General features: G+C 36.5%; 1 protein-coding gene across 3 annotated transcripts in view; it reads left to right on the top strand.

The window, feature by feature from the left end:
* The window catches only part of Wdr37 (WD repeat domain 37), a 277,960-nt gene that overhangs the window by 31,109 nt on the left and 222,991 nt on the right, over window positions 1–23,860 (top strand). For 2 of the 3 annotated variants that reach the window (XM_090412380.1, XM_090412381.1), the window contains exon 2: window positions 18,372–18,533. The exons of the other annotated variant lie outside the window; for it this stretch is intronic. In XM_090412380.1, coding sequence (XP_090268506.1) covers window positions 18,388–18,533 — 146 coding nt within the window. In that variant the 5' untranslated portion in view covers window positions 18,372–18,387. The remainder of the gene's footprint in view (window positions 1–18,371; window positions 18,534–23,860) is intronic. 3 annotated transcript variants of the gene reach the window in all.

The raw sequence follows: 23,860 nt of genomic DNA, 5'->3' as shown, positions 1-23,860 counted from the left end.
TGAAAAGTTGTCTGAAAAAACAATCTATAAACCAAGGAGTAAGATGGGGATGCCTGTGTCTCCAACACTTTTCAATATTTACATTAATGAAATATTAATACAGTGGAACACCTTAAACAATCAAGGTATAGAAATTTCCTGGAATAAAAAAAATAAATATGCTATTATTCGCAGATGATCAGGTGATAATATCAGATAAGGAAACCAATTTACAAAGAGCAATATATAATTTAAACATTATAGTAGAACAGTTTGGAATGAAAATTTCCATAGATAAAACTAAAACAATGGCATTTTGTGGACAAACTCCAGTTAGAAGCAAAATAGTTATTAATAATAAAATAATAGGACATATAAATACTTTCAGTTATCTTGGGTGTGAAATATCATATGAAGGAGAAAAAGACATAAAATTAAAAACTTCAAAATTTTTACAGATTATAGGCTTGATAAATAGAACACTGAACCCAAATATAGTACAAAAAAGAAGCACGCTTGAAAATATACAATACTTTAGCAGTGCCCACATTATTATATGGCAGTGAAATTTGGGCAGTAAACAAACAAGTGAAATGAGATTTATGAGAAGAACTGCAAAATATGCATGATTAGATCAAAAAAGGAACGAAGACGTTTTAAAAGAACTATTTACATATAATTTTATGTAAAATTATAAACAAAAATAGATTGAGCATGTAAACCAAATGGCCAACACCCGACATCCTAAAGAAATACTAAAATATAAGCCAATTTGAAAGAGAAGGCAGGGTAGACCTAAAAAAAAAAAAAAAAAAAAAAAAAAAAAAAGGATATTGGATGGATAATGAGACTGGAACAGACAATATGATCTATACCCATATGTAGTGTTATGATGATACAGTAAAGTATACAGCAGTACATAAGATTTGGCTGCCTGGTTTTCAAAAGAACGAAGAGGTGCTGGAAAGGGTTCATGGACAATTGACTAAATTGGTGGAATGTTGAGTATGAAGACAAGTTGAAGGAATACAGTTTGCAGAGTCATTAACATATAAGTTGGTAAGGGGTTATTACTGGATTAATGTGGATCAGATTTGAGGTTGTCCCTGAAAGCTGTATGAGGAAGGTGTGAGTAGGGGAGTGAGAAACAAGTTTTTTGCATGCAGAGTTGTGAATGATTGTAATGCCTTGCCTGAGAGTGTGGTATCTGCAGAGAATTTGAGTGTGTTTAAGGTGCGGTATGATGAGCTGTGTATGACAAAAGGAACTCCTAGATGAGTCTTTGACTCCATGGGATCTTGGGATAATAATAATAACAATCAGTAGGGAAATTCCTCTGTAATAACTGTTCAGACAGATGCTGTGAGAACTCATTGGGAATATTGCCATCTGACCAAATTCTTAATTATGCAGTGCAGCTAATGTAAACTTTTATACCTTTATATACTATTTTTTTAATGTATTTATGAATTTTATGTATAATATGTAGGTATTTTTTATGTATATATGTAATTTAGTGCTCATGTAGAATTGGTGATTTTTATCTGTTTTATTGTGTTTTTTTCTTAGAAAATTGGAGTAGATTTTTGTGTTGTTTTTAAAGTATTTAGTGTCTTTAAAACATATTTTAATATTTAGTGTCTTTAAAACATATTTTAATATTAAATACAGGTGTAAAATGACACCAAAAATGCAGAAGAAATGAAACACTAACAAGAACAGTGAAGAAGTGAACACAAGAGAGTTTTCTCCACTAAGGATGATATTAAGAGACTATTGAAAATAATTTAGCCTCCATAATTTCTGGCTAAAACAGATTATTAGACAGACAACAAGGGAACTACAGAAAGTTGAGAGGCATTTAGAGAGACAAGTTCAGCAGCAAAATGGTAAACAAAGTATGGAATCAGATAAGTTAGTGCATTATAACAAAAATTTGGTAAGTAAAGTTGATTATAAAAAGAAGGATGTTATTTGGTGTGGTGACTATGAGAGAACATGCCATTGATGTTTGGGTTATAACATCAAGTTTCCCTGGTGCAAAAATTAAAAATATAATGCAAGCAATTCAAAAACCTAAAAGAAAAGTAAATAAGATCATAACTGTAGTAGACACTGACTTAATTGGCAATAAGTTCAATATGAGGGAGGACATGAAAGGTTTGTTGGAAGAGGTGGGAGTGAAGAGTGAGAAAGTGAAAATAGTAAGTATATTACCTCAATATGATAAAAATGAATTAAGAAGAAGGGCTATGATGGCAAATGATTTAATGCACATGTGTAGAAGGAATGGATGCAAGTTTTTGGGTGTGTGAAGTCAGATTGAGGGGAGATTGGATTTGTATAAGAGGGACAGCACTTGAATGCATTTATTAGGAGTCTTGCGAAAAAATATTAAATGATATAAGAACTAACACAGAGAGTCAGGGAAAATGAATCCTGATGGGAGGAATCATGAGAATCTGTGTGTAAGATCAAAAATGTTAGGTAACTGTGTTAATGATGGAAATGGTTATTATTATGGAAATGATTATGAAGAGAGAATGATTCTGTGTTAATCTGGTTCGTACCTATCAAGCATGTGTTAGCGATGTCTGCAAAAGTAAGGAACGGAACTAGATAAAAGCAGATCTGTAAGTTCTCGAACTGTGACATATAGACTACAGACAAGTGTATGCAAAAGAGCATGCAGGTAATTTATTATGTGTGTACATGAATGCTAGGAGTAGCAGAAACAAAGGAGTAGAGTTTGTTGCCTTGGTTAATATGTAGGCATTAGTCAAGTCTCGTTATCTGAAGCAGACATTAACTGGTATCAAGTGCAAAGAGTATGGTATTTTTAGGAAGGATAGACAGGATAGGAGAATATGGATGTGCTGCTAATAATATGAAATATCTTGCATTCAGTTAGAGTTGAGACCTATGACTGTGATACTAGTAACAATTTTTCATGTGGCAGTGAGTTGGAAGCCATCTGGTGTGAGGTTGAGTCTAACAAGATTAAATATACAGTGGAGTGTTGTTATGGACCTGGTGGATCACTTGCTAGTGATGACGAAATGCATCAACAAATAAATACGATGGGTGCAAAAAGAGTAATCATAATTGGGAACTTTAACTATCCAAACATTGATTGGGTAGCTATGAAATCTGAGTAGAATGAAACTGAATTTAATCAGTTGTTGCAAGACAACTTCCTCAAGCAGCATGTGACAAGGAACTCTAGGTCAAAGAGTGTTAGATCTGATTATAGTGCCAGAAGGGGTTTTAGTTAAAGATGTCACTATTTTGCCTCTGATTGGTGACAGTGATCATGTGGTATTCACTCGGGAAGTGACTAAGTTTATGAATGTTCCATTCAAAAAAGGTTACAAAGCAGGCAATTATGACCACCTGAGGAGTATGCTGGGTTCTGTGCCATGGTATCAGTTATTGAATGGGAAGAGTTTAAAAAATACTTAAATGATGCGATCTGAATGTGTCCCTACAGTTTGAAAAATAGAGTAGGAGTGAAATTGATGTGTAATCTAATTAATGATTCATAAGAAAAAGATTATATGGAAGGAATATTGTGTGCATAAAGATTATGTCAGTTATGATAATTATAAGCAACAGGTAAGAGTCAAAAGTGTTGCACGGAAAGCTAAGTCTGAGTATGAAAAGAAACTGGCTCTGCAAGTAAAAGAAAGAAAGAATGAATTTGAAAGAATAACTCTACTGAATGCAGATGGTATGCAGGTGACTGATGCAGAAGTGATTGTTCATCTAATGAGCAGCCATTTTGCTAAAAATTATCAACCTGGTATATGAAACACTGAACTGACTCCTACCTCTTAACCACTAGGAAACACGTGTGGATGAGGGGAAGTACTAGAGTTGTTCCACAAAGTGAATAAGAATTTTGCAATAGAAATTGATGGGATATCACCATGGATACTAAAAGTGTGTTCAGCTGAACTGGATATTCCCTTGGCCAGGCTATAATTTGAGTCTCACGATGAGGAAGATTCCACAGGAGTGGAAAGAATGTATGGTAAACCCATTGAACAAAGGTGGTGCAAAGACTGATATATCCAACTATTTTGACCAATCAGTATCTCAAGAGTGGTGGGGAAGATTTGGAAAACGTTGATTAAGTCTTGCATTCAGAAATGGGTTGATAGAAATTCTCTACTTTGCAATGAACAGAATGGTAAGGGAAGATCATGTTTCAGCAACTTGCTCATGTTCTCTAACAATGTTAGCATTGAACTAGACAAGGATAATGGATACACCATGATACTTTTGGATTTTGCTAAGGCTTTTGACAGGATACAGCATGGTAGACTATTGCATAAATTGGAGAATATTAGCATGGATAAGAGGATGGCTGACTGAAAGCTATCAAAAAGTGGTATACAGGGGATGTGAGTCTGCAAAATTTAAGGTTACCAGTGGTGTACCACAAGGATCAGTGCTTGGTCCACTGTTATTCAATCTGTACATTAATGATATTGGGAATGATTTGACAAGCGACATGCAGCTATTTACTGATGATGCAAAGATAGTAGGGTAATCAGGAATGCTGCTGATATGCAGTATTTGCAGAATGATTTGAATAGTAAAGTAAATCACACCAAAGTAAAGTCATTTACTTTGGTGTGATTAGATATCCAATATCGTATTATATTGGTGGGATTATGCTTGAAGAAACTGATGAGGCTAGGAATCTTGGAGTTTTAGTAGACAGGAAGTTGAAGTTCAAGGGTCATATAGCAAAAATGGTATATACAATTCAGAGAATGCTGAAGCAAACGTTGACATGTAAAGATAAGGAAGTCATTTTGCCTCTTTACAAGACCTTGATAAGACCTCAATTGAACTACTGCACACAGGTCTGGTCTCCTGGTTTCCATGGTGATTCTGATTCAGTGGAGAGAGGGCAAAGGAGAGTGTCAAAAATGATATCAGGATTGTGGAATACAGGTTATGACGACAGATTGACAATTTGTAGGTTGCAGAAACTCGCAAACAGGAGAAAGAGTGGTGATATGATTGAGACTTACAAACTTCTGAAAGGGTCATCTTGGAACAGAGAGTGTGTACGATTCAAATCCTGCCTTGGGTATGGATGTTTGTGATTGTCTTTATTTGGTAGATGAATTTGGGTCATCTGGTGTGAGACCACTGTTCTGCTTACTGAAGGTATAAAGTAGCTTGAAAAATACTTCCATGTGTGATATCTAGAGCAGGTTCTCTGGGCTGTGTAAAAATACAAAAAATATATAAAATTAATAAAAATGGAAAAAAAAACTTAACCTACTCAAAATACTGTATTATAGGTTAATAATCTTTCATGAGTGAAAGTTACATAATTTTTTTTTTTTTCCATATTTCTAAACGGATAGCATGCAAATAGTATTCATTCATATATAAGCAAAACCTTGTATTTGAAAATATAATTTATAATTTAAGAAAAGAAAAATTGGAGATAAGCTATTGAATGGTATCTGAATTTTTATCTGTCATTAAAAATCATGTTTTTGTATTGCATATGGCTTGTCTACTTAATGTTCATGTTTTCTTCTTAATGAAATATATAGGCATTGGTGGTTATGAATAACATGCTTCATTGCATAAACAACATCATAGGAACAAAATAATAATTTATTATATTGCTAACCAGCATCTTCACAGTACAAGTTGTAGCTATTGTGAAACAGCACCCAGATTATTGTTTTGTGCAACAGTCGAATGAAATGTTAATTCAATCAGTTATTTAATTTCTTCTTCTGGTGGTGGGGTTTATATTTATAAGTTCCACTTGGTTTTGGAGTTGGTGATTAGATCTCACACATTTGTTGAGCACAGGTATAAGGGTTATTCCATGTGAAATTGTTACACCCTGATAACTTAAGAATGTGAAAATTTCAGTTATCATGATGTAACAGGAGAAGAAATAAAAACCCTGTATAGATAACTAAGTAAGCAAGCTTGTTCCTAAGCAGATATTGTTAAGAGCCTTTGAAAGTAACGAATACAAAAAACAAAAAGGAAGAAAAACATGCTTGCATCCAAGTGAAAAATATAGCTGAAATTGTTTGTTGAACTAAATAAAAAAAATTAAAAAAAAAAAGAAGGGAAATTTATTACAGTTGTGATATGATAAAAAAAGGTTAAGTAAAGCAAAGAAGATTAGTCATAGGATTTTGTATGTGAGAGGCTAGTTTTTACACTTGAAATAAGAGATTAAAGATTCGAGTTAATTCTTAGAAAATTTTGGAAATGGGATTAATTTAGTATAAATGACATAGAGGTTAGCTTAAACAAAAACCAAAGCTCAAGGTCATAATTCCTGAATTGAGACTTCGTCACATGTCAGTCGCGTGCACACGGACCACATGATGTTTTGGCAGAAAAACGCCACTCTAATTGGTCAGTGAAATCAACTCCAGTAAGGTGGGAAGAAAAGAAATTGAAGAAGGTGCTGATAGGGGTCATCATATAAAAGGGTTAGTAAACCCTCCCCCCAAGGGGCTTTTTTCCTCAGAGTTTCTCCGACACAATAAGGAAACAAAGTGTGCCGAATTTCGATTCCGTGTTCCTATTGTAAGAAATGAGGGATGCCGTTTAGTTAAAAAGAAAGAAGATAATATCAGTGTGTTTCATCGTCCAATGATCATAACGAGAGAAAGAAAATTCTATAAAGAAGTCAGTGCCCACGTGGTGAATTTCACAGCCATAGAATAGATGATCCTATGTATGTCCTTGATTGAAGAATGTAAGATAAAGATTGTGAAAGCCCATCTTAGTGCCAAAAGAACTTAGGAGTGATAAGTTATAGAAGAGTTCGTCCTAGGAAGGTAAAATATCGGAAAAAGGTAGAGACCAGGGTAGAAGACCAAAGTCAAAAGGTACTGTAAAATCTCGTGTCAATTCAAATCATATGTAACTGTAGTCATTGTTCAATTACTGAACAGTTGAAAGGATTAATGAGAATTATACTAGGACTTTAGTACATGTCAAACTAGAATAAAAAATGAACTTGTTACTATTAATTAATACGTATTCATGTGCCTAAAGATTTATGCATGTACATTGTATTTTAATTAAGAGAGTTTTAAAGGTCAAAGGTGTGTATTAGCTCAGCAAAAGGATAATTTTAATCCATATTGTCTTAGTGAGAAAATTAGAGTAACTGATTATATATGTCCTAGAAAATACAGAATTATAGCATGATCAAACCAGTAAAGGGTTAGACAAAGGATCAACTAGTTCTAGGATTATACATGTTTGTATGTATAGAATCTGTTATGGCGATATGATCACAATTCTCATGTAGGACCTTGACCGAATACTTGTGTTTAGCTAGTGAAAATTTATATTATATATTCTTAGTATTGAAATGAGTTTTATTTGATAAAGAATGAATTGTATCATGTTTAAGAGTTCAATAAACTTTTCTTCATTGAAAATACAGTTGTCTGAGATTGCCGCTCAATGCACCACTTGTAACAACGTACAAACCTAATCACGCCGGGGGGGGGTAAGTTACGAGATAAAGGTCACAATTTATTTATTTATATATTTTGGTAATTGCTCCTTGTTTTTGAATGTTATATCTTTATTATTATTATTATTATTACGGGACTCCAGGGAGTCATTAGACTCATCGAGGGAGGCCCCAAATCATATTCATCACAACTATTTGACATTCATACAGTATCTATCATATCTCGCCTTAAACTCATTCACTGTCACAGCATCCTCCACAAACTCTGGGAGCACATTCCACTCATTCACCGCTCAAAAGTAAAGAACCCAGCTTTACTAACCACACTTTTGCCCAGTTTCCATGGATGTCACCTAGTCCTCCCACAACCAGCCCCGTTCTCAAAAATATCTTCTGAATTAATTTTATAGAAACTCTTCAGTAATTTGAATGTCTCAATCATATCTCCCCTCCTCCGCCTATCAACCAATTTTTGCAACCCACAAATCCTCAACCTGTTCTCATAAGGTTCATTCCACAGACCTGCTATCATCTTGGTCACTCGCCTCTGGATCCTCTCCACCTCCTCCCCATCAAGAAGAAACCTAGATGACCAAATCTGGGCACAGTAGTCGAGATGGGGTCTTATCAATGCTCGATACAGAGGAACAGTAACCTGCTTGTCAATGTATTCTTCAGCAACCAAGTGATTTGATGAGCTGATTTGGCCACTTTTGCAATGTGTCCACTAAACTTCAACTCCTTATCCACCAACACTCCTAAATCTCGTGCCTCATCAATTCCTGGAGTACAGTTCCACCAATGTAGTAAACTGCTGCTAATCTTTTCACCCCGAAATGTATAACCTTACATTTTGCCACATTAAATTGACATCCATTCTCCTTAGCCCAGACCTCCAATCTATCCAAATCATCTTGCAAAATTTTAACGTCATCTGCATTCACTATTGCCCTACCCAACTTTGCATCATCTGCAAACAAATGAACTGTTCCTCTCAGATCCTTTCCTATATCATTAACGAACAAATTAAACAGCAGTGGTCCAAGAACAGATCCTTGTGGCACACCACTAGTCACAGGCCGTCTTGTGGACTCTACTCCTGAATAAACCACTCTCTGATATCTCTCCGTCAACCACCCTCCTATCCATCTCACCAACTCTATGTCCATCCCCATATGCTGCAATTTACTGATTAGAATTCCATGTGATATCCTGTCAAAGGCCTTAGCAAGGTCCAGTAGAATCACTGTAAACCTATTACCCTTATCCAGTTCAGCCGCCACTGTGTTATAATACATGAGCAAGTTACTGAGGCATGACCTACCCTTCACTAAACCATGCTGTCCCCGATACAGTATCCCATTTTCCTCTATCCAATCTTGTATTTTCCTCTTGACTATTTTCTCCAAGACCTTGATAATGATTCCTGTTATGCTGATTGGCCGGTAATTTTCAACAGCAGCCTTGGAACCACCTTTATGCAGCGGAACTATTTTCCCCTCTTTCCACCCCCTTGTGACTGACCCAGACCCTAGGCTCAAATTAAACAAAATGGTCAAGGGCACTGACAATTCTTTAGCCGCTTCACGTACGACACACCAGCTGGTATACCATCCAATCCCACAGATGTATTGACATTGAGGTTCTGTAATAGACTAGTTACCTCTACTTCATTCATCATAATTCCAGTATAAGCTGTTGGTTCTTCCATTCCTGCAATGTCACCACCTGGATGATATACTCTTGCAAAGTGCTCGCTCAGTAATTCCACTATATCGACTGATTCGGTTACCTCCCTACCCCTCAGCATTTTTTAAGATCATTCTACCATGAACATTTTTCCTTTTACTTGCAACATATTGAAAAAACTTTTTGGGATAAAAACTGTTTGGGATATCCTAAAAATGTCCTGAAAGGCGCAGTATAAAATAAATATTTAGGGATACTAAGGGGAGAAGAAGCTTGACTATTTGTATTTGGGTGATATCTCATATATAAATAAGATTTGGACAAAGACAAGTAGAGTTTCACATGTAATGATAGTTGAAAGGCTAATAATCATAAATTGGGACACAACAAAATCATCAAATTAAAACTCTTTGAATCGATGTTTTATTTTATTTTATTTTTTTATGTGGTTACCCATTCACAAAGGGTTACTACTAAACCTATAGTACATTCAAGCTGTGGGTGGGCTAAGGATTTTCTCCCCCATTTTTATCAACATTATATATTTTTTGTAATTTTTTATTTAGTTTTACATCGTCTGGAAGCTCTGCTCTTGAGACCAAACATGGAACTTTTTCAGGCCTTCAATAAGCAGGGCAGTGGTCTCACACTGGGTGATGAAATTCATCTTCCACTAAAGACAATCATAAACACCCATACTCATGGTGGGATTTGAATCCACGATCTGTTGGTTGGAGAGCAGTACACTAACCACTCAGCCAACCAGCCTGGCAATTCAAAAGGCTTTAATTTAATGATTAAAATAACAAAAGTGGGACCACTTTTGCTTTAAAGCCAGCCATCAAGAATATCTCTCATCTTAAACATTTCAAATACTCTACCCCCATGCCTTTTTTGCACTTCCAAAATCAGCTGTTTTTAATTTTTTGATAACACTAAGGCAGGATTTTATTATTTTTTTTTTATTTTTTAAAGAAGAGATGCTTCGATTAAGTGACTTTGGGTATACATACTCTTTTGTGTTCTTCATTTACACTACATGTTTAAATGAAGCACATAAATAATCAGACTTGTAAATTCATTCCAGAGCCTGTAAGTTACAAAATGGAGAAACAAATACAAAGACCGATATGGTTGCTGCACCAGGGGCTTGAGTTTTTGTTTACTATCTCTTAGAATTGCACTTGTTCTTCAATGATATACCTATTGCTGTTCAGGGGAGAGGCACTCAAGTTGCTATGAGAAAAACAAATTTTTTTTTTGTCAAAGGATTATGAATTCCCTTCTGGTTGAAGAGGTTTCACTAAATTATTCAATTTAAGCTAAAACTGAAATGTTCTTTGTGGTAAATTCCAATTTTAGTTTAGATTTTCAAATATAATTCAATAAAATCTATCTGGCCACAGTAGCTCTGTTATATGTGAATTGACTGACAGATTAACAGACACTGTATCCTTTCAACACTTTGAGCAGAGCTGTATTGCTTGCTATTCAAGTTTACTAAACCGAACAGCAGTTATGGGAAGCATTTAAACAATACTTAAATGATGCAATATCAGAATGTGTCCCGAGAGTTCGAAGAATAAATAGGATAGGAGTCAAATGGATGTGTAATCTTATTAAGCAAGAGATTCACAAGAAAAGGATGATGTGGAAGGAATACTGTGTGCATAAGAATGATGCCGGGTATGGAAATTATAAGCAACAGGCTAGAATAGTCACAACTGTTATACGGAAAGCAAAGTCTGAGGACGAAAAGAAACTGGCACTGCATGGCTGAAGACAACCCACAAGAATTTTATCAGTATGCTGCAAGTAACAGAAAGAATGAATATGAAAGAATAACTCTTCTAAATGCAGATGGTGTGAGGGTAACAGATGCAGAAGAGGTAGTTCCACTAATGAGTGTTCATTTTTTTAAAAAACTATCAACATGGTGTATACAACATTGAACTCACTGCTACCTCTAAGCTGGGTGAAGAAACTCAGGTGTATGAGGACGAGGTATTACAGCTGTGGAATAAACTGAATAAGAATTCAGCAATAGGGACTAATGGGATATTGGTATGGTTGCAGAGTGTTCAGCTGAAATGGCTATTCCTTTGACATGGCTGTTTAATATGAGTCTCAGAACAAGGAAGATTCCGCAGGAATGGAAAAAACATATGGTAATTCCATTGCACAAAGGTGGTGGAAAGACTGATATATCCGGCCATCGACCAGTTAGTATTTTAGGAGTGGTTGTGAAGATTTTGAAAAAATTGGTTCAGAAATGGGTTGACAGTGAATCTCTACTTTGCAATGAGCAACATGGGTTTACTAAGGGAAGGTCATATTTTGGCAGCTTGCTCAATGTTAGCACTGAACTAGAAAAGGAGAATGGATACACCATGATATTTTTGGCTTTTGACAGGATACAGCATTGTAGACTGTTGCATAAATTGGAGAATATGGGTTTGGATTATAGAATATTAGCATGGATAAAGATTGCTGTTTTCTGAACGAGTCAGTGTGTCAATGCAGGGAAACTAGAATTCCCAGGGTGGATGGTAACAGGGGTAGCCTCTTGTGGGAATGGGTGTTTGTGGAAAGGGGGATGACATCAGGTAACATTGAGCCCAAAGGGGGGGGGGTTGAGAGGGACAATGATAGGTATAGGAGCAGTGACATTTTTATGGTGTATACTAATGCCAGAAGTATCCGAAATAAAGGAGATGAATTGGTGGTGTGATAACATCAGCCTGGCCAGAGATTATTGGGATCTCTGAGACATAGTTGACGGAGAATGATATAATAACTGGAATTAAAGTGGCAGGATAGGAAAGTAAAACGTGGTGGTGGAGTACTGCTTATGATAAGTGATGAATTATGTCTTCTATGAGTGCCTTGGAAGGCAGTGACACAAATGGTTTTGAAAGCATGTGGTGTGAGGTAGAAGTGGCCAAGACAGGATATTTAGTGGGGTGTTGCTATAATCCAGGGAGCACAGAGGGTGAGGACCAGGAGATGTTTAGGCAGTTGAGCTTGGCAAGTGCAAGAAGAATGCTTGTTATGGGAGGTTTTAACTACAGCAGTATAAGCTGGGAAGAGGAAAATGCAAGTAGTAAGAAGGGGATAGAATTTCTGGAATTATTGAGGGATACATGTCTTCAGCAGCATGTAATAGAGGGAACAAGAGGGTGCAGGTGTATCAAAGAAAAGGGAATGTATGTGGAATTATATGGCGGGTGATTATAATAGTCTTAGGTTTCAACTAGGGGCAGTTCCATGGAGGACAGAATTGGAAGGCCAGGATATCATTAGTGCTTGGGAAATTGAAAAAATATTTGTTAGCAGCAATAGTAAGCTGTATTCCATGGGGAAAAAAAAAAAGCGGACACAATTTGGTGTAAAGTGGATGACAAATGATATCAAACAGGAACTGTAGTTGAAAAAGAGATTATGGAAGAGATATAAGGAGAGGGTTGGAGGACGAATACATGAAGAATATAAGACGCAGACTAGGAGAGTGACCAGAATGGTGAAGAAGGCAAAACTGGAACATATGAAGAGATTGGCACTAAGATCCAAAGAAAATCCTAGGGAATATTTTAGCTATGTGGCCAGTAGGCAGAGAAACGATTGTGGAAGAATGACATTACAGGATTGCAAGGGGGACATTCAGTTGTTTGTGGATGATGTGAAGCTGGGAAGGGTTATCAGTAATAATGCCGATGTGGCAGCCCTGCAAGAGGATTTCAATAAACTACACAGATGGGCAAATGAATGCGGGTGTCGGTTCAATACACCAAAATGTAAATTCTTGAGGTTTGGGATTCATCGATGGGAGGATGCATACTCGATTGGAGGAGGTAGGAGAGACAATCTGGGGGTGATGATTGATAGAAAACTGAAATTCAGAGAGCATATTGCAAAGGTGGTGAGGGTAACTTAGGGGATTGCTGCAGTACTGAGAAGTACACTTACCTGCAAAGATAAGAGTTATCATTCCGTTGTATAAGACCCTAATCAGACCACACTTAGACTATTGTTCTCAGATTTGGTCCCCAGGATTTGAAGGGGATAAATTGACTGTGGAAAGGGTACAGAGGAGGATAACAAAGATGGTTTCAGGACTGTACAATATGAGTTATGAGGATTGACTGAGGGAATGTGGACTGCAAAGTTTGGTAGATAGGAGGAGAGGTGATATGATCGAGACTTTTAAACTGTTGAGAGGCAGTTACAGGGTAGACATTGGAAAGTTCTTTCACTTGGTGGAATGGCAGTAAGGAGCGATGACAATGGGCCATCCCTGGAAGTTACGAAAGGAGGCTGTGCGCAAGAGGGTGAGGAGTGGTTGCTTTGTGTGGAGGGTGGTTGAACCTTGGAATGCATTGCCTGAGAGAGTGGTTGGAGTGGGAACGGTCAATGGGTTCAAGGAGTGGTATGATAAACTTTGTGTTTTGTAAAAATGACCTTGCAAAATGAGTCTTTTGACTCCTTGGAGGCCTGGATAATAATAATAATAATAATAAGAGGATGGCTGAGTGACAAATATCAAAAAGTGGTAATACAGGGAATGTGAGTCTGCAAAATTTAATGTAACCAGTGGTGTATCACAAGGATCAGTGCTTGGTTCACTGTTATTCAATCTGTGCATTAATGATATTGGGAAGAATTTGACAAGTGACACACAGCTATTTGTTGATGATGCAAAGATAGTAGGACAATCAGGAATGCTGCTGATATGCAGTACTTGCAGAATTATTTGAATAGGCTGAAATTGTGGGCATGTGAAAATGGCGGTCATTTCATCATCATGAAATTCCTGACATTTACTCCCAAGGGGTGTACAGGATATGATAGTACTACATGAAAAATTTACATCATTACTAACTTCCTATCTACAATTTTCCTCCAAATCAATCTATTACCTGTCATGGCTCCAACATTATCAGATCTTATATTTCTATCTTCTAAGGTACTTTTTACTGTATCAATCCACCAATATCTTGGTCTTTTTCTTGCTAACCTGGTAGAGAACACTTGTTTTGCTAATCTTTCCTTTCTGATCCTGTTTAAGTGACCATACACTTGAGATTAGCTCTGATGATGCATTTCTGGATGCTGACAATGTCAAGTTCTTTCCTAATATCCTCGTTTTTAATATGATATTGCCATTGATGCCATCTGTTCAAGCCCCTAATCTCTCTCAGGACTCTCATATCTGCAGTCTCTAGTCTTTGATCAAGTCTTTTACTTCTAACCCAGCTCTCAGATAAGTTAAAATTGGTTTGAACACTGTCTTGTATACAGCTAATTTAGTGTTTTGACTAATTTCTCTCTTATTCCATATACATACATTTATTCAGCTGACTTCCTACCATACCAGTGTTTGTTGATTCTGTTATTTCCATATTTAATTTACCATCGTCACTAAAAATCATACCTATGTAGCTGAAATGTTTTACTTGTTCTATAGGTTCTCCATTCGCAATGCAGTTGATATTTTCAGTCCTTCTGCTTATTTTCCTTGTCTTTGTCATGTTATTGCTGACCTTCATACCATATCTATTATAACAGTTATTCAGTTTAGTCAGGGAATCTTGCAGACTTGTAGCGGATTTATTTAGAAGTATAACATCATCAGCATTAAAGCAAAGAGCTAACATTAACATCTCCAATTTTGATATCAGGTTTAATACCACTTTTCTTCATTATGTGATCCATATAGATAATGAGTAACAGAGGGGATAATGTACATTGTTGTGTCGGAAATAACTGGCCCACTATGTATCCGCCATTTGTTTCAGCCACAACATGAGGAAATACTCAAGATAAAGACATGCTTAAACTCTCAAGAGCAGATGTAGAGAGACAATAACTAACTTGTAAATGTAAAGTGTATTACTTAATTGATAATGTTCTTGTAATATAATTCAAATATTGTTTTAGAATAATACCCAATACTGGGAAAATTCATGTTAACCAATCAGCAGAAGGCCTGATCATTACACAATAGTCCATGACACAACAGAAAATCCGAAACGTCATCCAGTAACCCCTGCAATAATAGTTCTGCGGAGGAGGCCACCGAGTAAAGAATGTGACCTTATCTGATGAATCAAAGACGGCTGAGTGAGTGACGTAGACAGAGAGAGAGAGAGAGGGCACTCTTGGCTAAGATATAAGGAACGCCACGCACTTCAAACGCCCTCTTGTTTCCTGCATTTTTTCCTGTATGCCAGAGAAAGCTTGTCACCGGTGTCCAGCAACCTTCCATGTTGCAGTGGGTCCCAATGCGTACAGGTCGTCCAACTGAACAACAAGGAACCAGCAGACAGGGCCATTGGTGAGTTACCGCCAATGTGACGATCTCGAAGGACTGAACACTTCGAAAGGAATGAGTAAAGAAAGACAGCGGAACGACAAGGAAATATTGCCATATCCGAGGAAGGATCAGACATAGAACAAAGGGACCACAACGCTAAGGAGATTAACGGTAAGGCAAATATTTCTTTCTCTGTATGCATAAGAAGTGCTGTAAAATCAGAGTGAACAAAGAGAAAGGGGAAAACCTTGAGCATAACCCTGCTTGCCCCGACTAAAAGATCTGTTTTAGACTGAACGTCTTGATTGGGACCTTCCTGATTGTAATTTGTGAATTTGTGTTTGAGTGAACTTTAATGGAACAGTTAAGGAATGAATTATTATAAGAGGCACAATGATTGAGGTCACTGCTCTGTATATTTTAGCCTGTGACTTGCATAAGACTTATAGCAAGGAGTTTCCCTTTTACAAGAGTTGTAATTGTTAAGATTGATTGAATACATTATGCATAATTTGTTTAACCTAGCATTGCCAAAACTTGCATAATAACTGGAGTATCATTTAATCATAACGCAAGCTACAGAAGTAACACTGATTAACTAATGCTCCTGAATTATGATTGCATGAACCTGTATTTTAAGAAGTACGTGAGAGGGATTGAATGAGCCCATTGCATTTGTACATGAACTTATTTCTTGTATATTATTATTGTTTGATTTCCTGTATATGAATATTAGTTGTATTAAAATGCATTAGTTTAGATCAAAGTTTGTATATTCTATTAACTGAAACTGACCTACCACTTATTAAAATTTCGAACCTGTGTAAGTTGGGGGGGGAGACATTTGTGTAAGTAAGGGGGAAGCCGCGACTGCATACCACGTATTCCCATTGCTAAGTAAAATTGTAGAGATAGTTATTAAAGTAATCCTAAGTATCAGGAACTAGTCACCGGCTGGCGCAGTCGATTTTTCTAAAATAAATTTGTCAGAAGCTCACTCCTGGTACAAGTGAGACTTAACTTGTAAAATAGCAGTAAAAGATGCCATAAAAAGAAATAAGAAGTAACAAAAGAAGATATAACAACATCCTTGTCTGACACCAGATTTAACATTAAACCACCTTCCTGTACTTCCTTCAATATTCTAACTGCTGACTTATAACTCAAATAAAGACTAAGTATTGCTTGATATAATGTCCCACTGGCACCATACAACTGTAGCGATCTTCCAGATCTACAAAACAGATCTTTGTTATATTCCCATGATTTCTGAACTATTTCTCGTAAAGTGAAAATATGATTCTGACAGCCTCTATTTGGCCCGAATCCAACTTGTTCTTCACCAAGCTTCTCTTCCATAATCCTTCTCAATTGTTTCTCAAGTATACTTGCACATGTTCCTCTGTATCGAGCCTTGATAAGACCCCATCTAGACTACTGTGCTCAGATTTGGTCACCTAGGTTTCTTCTCGATGGGGAGGAGGTGGAGAGGATCCAGAGGCGAGTGACCAAGATGATAGCAGGTCTGTGGAATGAACCGTATGAGAACAGGTTGAGGATTTGTGGGTTGCAAAAATTGGTTGATAGGCGGAGGAGGGGAGATATGATTGAGACATTCAAATTACTGAAGGGTTTCTATAAAATTGATTCAGAAGATATTTTTGAGAACAGGGCTGGTTGTGGGAGGACTAGGGGACATCCATGGAAACTGGGCAAAAGTGTGGTTAGTAAAGGTGTTAGAGCTGGGTTCTTTACTTTTAGAGTAGTGAATGAGTGGAATGCGCTCCCTGAGTCTGTGGTGGATACTGTGACAGTGAATGAGTTTAAGGCGAGGTATGATAGATACTGTATGAATGTCAAATAGTTGTGATGAATATGATTTGGGGCCTCCCTCGATGAGTCCAATGACTCCCTGGAGTTGCCCGTAATAATAGTAATAATAATAATATCTTACCAGGAACACTCAATGGAGAAATGCCTCTGTAATTCTCACATTCAGTTTTATTTCCCTTTTCCCTATGGGTACTATGTTAGATCTCTACTCCAATCATCTGGAATTTGACCCTCTTTCTAGGCCCTCTGAACTATGCAGTGCAGCCACTGTAAAGACTTTTATACCTCCATACGTGAGCATTTCTGGTCGAATGTCATCTACTCCAGCTACCTTTCCACATTTCAATCATTTCAATGTCAGTAAATGTAAAGTCAGTCTAGGAATCTTGGAGTGTTAGTAGATAGGAAGTTGAAGTTCAGGTGCCATGTAGCAAATATTGCAAATATAACTCAAAAGATAATTGCAATGCTGAAATGATCATTCCCACAAAGATATGGATGTCATTTTGTCCCTTTACAATGCCTTGATAGTCCTTACTTGGACTATTGTGTGTAAGGAAAGTATTTAAAATGATATTAGGATTGTGGAATACTGATTATGAAGACAGATTGAGAATTTGTAGACTGCAGACAGGAGAAAGAGTGGTGATATGATTGAGACCTATAAACTTCTGAAAGGGTCATACAGGATTTCAGTTGATGGAATTTTTCAATTTATGGAAGGTGGGAAAAGGACAAGAGGGCATCCCTGGAAGCTGAGAATGAAAATCTAGCCCACGCTAACAAGGAGCGAGGACTAGATTTTTCTCTTAGGGTGGTGCTTGATTAGAATGGATTTCCATTGGATGCTGTGAGTGCAAGCAGTATGAATGAATTCAAGAATAAGTATGATAGCGTGTAGTATGTGGCCTCCCTCGATGAGTTCCTGACTCCTTGGAGGTCTTTCTTAAAAATAATAATGTAGTTGGAATAATTTGCATGGATACCTATATTGCAGTTTAATAAATTTTTGGAATAATGCATTAATAATCTTGCTAAACTGAAAAGTTTGTATTACTATTACAGTTCATAGGTTGTCACTATGCCCCAAGATGGTCCTGGAAATAAACTCTCCAAGAATAAGCGAATAAAAAATTTAGCACGTGTACTTAGTCATGGAGATACTGAATTACAACTGCCATACAGTCGTGTGGATGATGGGGAAACACTTTTGCCTGCACCTTTTAGGTAAAGTCCTGAAAATTTAAGGAGCACTTATTTATATAGTTTTATTTATATTTTAGTATATAACCCGCAAAGTTCAAAAAAATTACATCTTTTTAGATTCAGCACCAAATTATGATTTCTCCCCCCCCCCCTACTCATTTCGGAGTTCTTTCAGCTGATTATATTTCTTTCATGAATATATCTGTTTATAAATTATCTTATTTTATTATGCACTGCATGGTATTGCTCTCTCTCTCTCTCAAGGTGCACATTTCATAAACTCTTTTCGTTCAGGCCTTTTTAAACCTTTGTAGTCCAGTTGGTTTTGATGAAGCCCTATGGTTAGAAGTCCTGGGTTCAAATCCTGTCTAGGATGCAAAGAACCTTTATCAGGGCTTTTCAGTTGAAGGTGAATTCTGGCCAGAAGAATATATTCAGTTTTCAGACTTGATGTACTGACTTCTGGTCTTTATTACTTGAAATTTGCAATAGCCAGCTCCACTTGCAAGCTGGAGAAATTTTGCTTAACTAGTCTTTATTTTTAAATGCTCTTTCCTGTTCATCATTTTTCATATGGTTCTGGCATCTGAAGAGAATCAGATTATCCATTTATTATTAGCAGCAAAACCTGAAATGAAATTAGACTAAAGCATTAGCAGTAGTCTTCACAATCTTTAACATTGTAGTATACACTGTACTATGGAACATAAAACACCTATAGTGTAATATAGTTATTTAAGAAATAATTACATCATTACCTTAGTTAGGTATGTAATATATTTGATATTCCATATTTTTTGAAGTCACTAACGTCTGGCTTTAGTTCACTTTCCAAAAATTAATTGGGGCAAACAGCCGTATATATTTCCTTTGGGGAATAAAAGGCAATTAGTAGATTTTTTAGTTATTACATTTGTAATTATTAATTTCTTTTTTAATTTTTTATATTATCCCCACACACAAGAGATCCAAGACCTGTGATATGGCAATGCCATGTGTGGAGTAAATTTTTAATACCTGAAGATTGTAGTCATTGGAAAAGACCGTTCAAAAGAGCTGAGGTGTAGGTAATGAAGGCAAAGGATGAGAAGTTGATTTGATTAGTTTGGAGTTGAACTGTATATGGGTTGATTGACAGCTGCTCATGTTGATATATGAATACAGTAAAGTGGAGTGCATGATAGTGGCCAGTTCAGAGGAGCAGTACCCATGGAAATTCCTATGGAAGAGACATAATGCAGACGTTGAACATATATGGGAAAGCTACTGGAGAGAGTCAGTGAGGGATGGAGGGGGTAATCACCTGCAAATTGCTTGCTTCTGTACAATCAAACATTCTGAAGGAAGTTTTAGATGTCTTCCCCCTCCCCCCATGTGACCAGTTTTCTCAAGGAGAAAAAACTGGTCCTGGTTGTAAAGAGGAATATTATCAAAAGTAAGGAAGAGAGCAGCATGGTCTTTGTGTTTTGGTAGCATTAAAATTCACCATGTTATCCTCATTCCGAGTTAAGAATGGTAATGAGATCAGTGTTTAAGATCTTGAAGCAAGATTTTAAAAATAAAAAATGGGAGTATTGTCATCAGCAAATTTATGAATGGATATCAGGGATAGAGGATCATTAATGTGTAGAAGGAAAAGTGTAGGTGACTAATGATCCCTGGGGTACACCAGCATCAATTTAAAAATCTGAAAAGAAACCATCCATCATAACCTGTAGTGAACAGCCAGAGAGGAAGTTTACAGTTCAGTGGCAGGAAGAAGGAATACTCTAAGATTGTAGCTTGATAAGATATTTCCGGAAAAATGCCTTGGAAATATCAAGAGCGATCACTTGAGTTTCTCTGAACCATAGCCAGTGTCCAAGCTGGTGAAGTCAGCAAAGAGATCTGCTATGAAATGAGAGTTGCACAATCCATATTGATGATCATTAAGTAATTGGTGGGTCTCTAGATAGTGAAGCAGTTGGCTATTGATGACCTTTTCCATTATTTTTAGGGCGATAGTTTGGTGGTTGACTTTTATCTCCTTTTTTGGGGGGGAACAGGCTGTACAAAAGCCTACTTCCAGGCTGTAGGGTAGATGCTAGATGAGTGTGACAGCTTTAAGAGATGATGCAGAACACGTGCGAGTTCTGGGGCACAAGCTTTTTATTACACCAGGAGAAATTATGGTTAAAGAACAAAACTACAGTTCTTCAGAATTGCTTTTAAGTAGTAGTAGTAGTATGCTGAGGAAGCACATAGTAAAAAGCAGATTAATATATGAACTGTTAAGCTAATATGCATTTAAAACTACATACTGTTGGAATCCTAAGTCTCCCACATTTGAGGATACAGAGCACTCAAGCTCTTTTTACAGTTCAGCTGCTGGATGAGTATTTGGCTATTGCATGAGGCTGAACCTCATGGTAACACATTTGGAAGCCTGTCAACTGCTGCTCATTCTACCAGACTGTACCTGGAACGAATTCAGATATAGTTGTATTGAGTGGTACTGTCAATGTCATTTGGTGGACAGGAGACTAGATGCTCTGTATGGGAACATGCTTCTGCTATTTTATTAACTTCATAACACCTAGTCATATAAGACATTATAAATTTCAATAATAATCGTCGATTTGGAAAAGGCATATGACAAGGTGCCAAGAGAGAAGCTATTCAATACGCTGCAGTTATATGGTGTCAATGGGGCATTATATCAAGATATACTTAGTCTTTATTTGAGTTGTAAGTCAGCAGTTAGAATTGAAAGAAGTACAGGAAGATGGTTTAATGTTAAATCTGGTGTGAGACAAGGATGTACATTATCCCCTCTGTTATTCATTATCTATATGGATCACATTATGAAGGAAAGTGGTATTAAACCTGATATCAAAATTGGAGATGTTAATGTCAGCTCTTTGCTTTATGCGGATGATGTTATACTTCTAAATAAATCCGCTACAAGTCTGCAAGATTCTCTGACTAAATTGAATAGCTGTTGTAATAGATATGGTATGAATGTCAGCAATACAAAGACAATGAAAATAGGCAGAATCATTGAAAATTTCAACTGTGTTGTGAATGCAGAACCTGTGGAACAAGTAAAACATTTCAGTTACTTAGGCACGATTTTTACTGAAGATAGTAAATTAAATATAGAAATAGACAACAGAATCAGCAAAGCTGGTATGGTGGGAAGTCAATTGAATAAATTCATATGGAATAAGAGAGAAATTAGTCGGAACACTAAATTAGCTGTATACAAGACAGTGTTCAAACCAGTTTTAACTTATGGATCTGAGAGCTGGGTCAGAAGTAAAACACTTGACCAAAGACTAGAGACCGCAGATATGAGAGTCCTGAGAAAGATTAGAGGCATGAACAGATGGCATCAATGGCAATATCGTATTAAAAATGAGGATATTAGGAAAGAATTTGACATTGTCAGCATCCAGGAATGCAGTAGCAGAGCTAATCTCAGGTGGTACGGTCACTTAAATAGAATGGGAGAGGAAAGATTAGCAAAACAAGTGTTCTCTGCTAGGTTGGCAGGAAAATGACCCAGAGGAAGACCAAGATATAGGTGGATTGATACAGTACAAAGTGCCTTAGACGATAGAAATATAAGATCTGATAATGTTGGAGTCTTGACAAGTAACAGACTGATTTGGAGGAAAATTGTAGATAGGAAGTTAGTAATGATGTAAATTTTTCATGTAGTACTGTCATATCCTGTACACCCCTTGAGGGTACATGGCAGGAATTTGATGATGATGATGATGATGATCTCCTTCAGAAAACAAACAAAAAATACCCCATCCACTTCACCATCATTCATGTTAGCATCGGTGTTTTTTTTTTTTGGGGGGGGGGTTGGTATGACATACTGGCACCTTTGTCAACAGTGATGTGTTACATATGGATACACTCTAGAAATTTGTAATATTCAGTGATTTTTTTTTTACGTTTACCTAGTATTCAAATATGTATACTTAGTTATTTAACATGTTTGCTGCCAACTACGAGTATACTCGTAGTTTATAGATGAGCCTCACAAGCCAACTATGAATATACTCATTTGTCAATTACCGACCTCCTTTGCCAAGAACAAGTTAACCCGTAGTATAAGCACGTTAATTTGGACCCTTGGCTTGTGAATAAAGCAGGGAGCACATCTGATGGCTTGGTGGAAGAAAAATAATTTCAGCAAAAGTATAGTATATTATAAGAAGTATTGTTGCATAAACTGTGTATTTATTAATGCAAATAAAACAATTTTTTGAAGTTTTTTCAACATATACATATATTTATATATGATATATCATCATCTGAGTCATCGCTAGAGTCGTCTGTAGGGTTATAATCATCTTCGGAATCGGAACCAAATAATTCATTCCATTCATCATCACTCATATTAGCATAAGTTTCTAATTCTTCATCGGTAAGCTTTCTTTTACTGTCCATTGAAGGACAGTAAAATTTCATTTTACTGTCCTTCAATCTATGGCCTAATTGAAGGTTTTTATTTAGATAATTTTAAATAATTGTAAGACTAGATGCAATAAACCTTACTGCACTGAATGCTGAACGTCACTGACTCTGAACTCAAGTTATACAGTTGTCAACGCATGTAAGACATAGGTGGGGGGGTGATACAAGATTACTCATAGTTGGCGTATGAAACAAAATTCTGTCTGATAAGCCAGCTACGAGATAACTCATACTGACCTTGTTTAATATCACTTTCCTTCATAATGTGATCCATATAGATAATGAATAACAGGGGGGATAATGTACATCCTTGTCTCACACCAGATTTAACATTAAACCATCAAAGTGAAAGTGTTTGGTGTGCGGTAACAAACTATGCCCAAGGAGTGTGGCAGCGAACGTATTAAGGAAATTTACATTTTTCACTATGTTTATTGTTAAGATATTTGATATATAATTTTTTTTATTAAAAATTATTGTATAAATGTTATTTAATTTTTATATCATCATCATTTATTTATAATTTTACAATTATAAATAGGGAAACCAATCAAAACAAATAATAAGTCTGTGTACACTAAAATAGGACTTGGAGGTTATGATGTGAAGGAAAAGCTCTGTCATATGCGAATTGATGGATCTCTGATATAGAGAGTTGGACGGAAATTGGGAGAATATTGCTGATGTATTTCCAATGTGGAGTTCGGGGTCTGCCTCTTTTTCTTTTTCCATCTGTAGGGATGTAGAGGACCAGAGCATCAAAGGGTATAGAGGGTGGATGTCTAAGTTGGTGGCCGAGCCATTTTATTTGGTTTCTTTGAACAGTGCCGACTAGAGGATCTTGCTGGGTTTCATCTAATATAGTAGAGTTGGGA

This window comes from Typopeltis vanoorti, chromosome 22 (assembly GCF_054136105.1).
Source record: "Typopeltis vanoorti isolate ZY-2024b chromosome 22, IOZ_Tvanoo_1.0, whole genome shotgun sequence".
Classification (NCBI taxonomy): Eukaryota; Metazoa; Arthropoda; class Arachnida; order Uropygi; family Thelyphonidae; genus Typopeltis; species Typopeltis vanoorti.
Note: the sequence above shows the minus strand (reverse complement) of the source record. Positions and strands in the feature narration are given on the sequence as shown.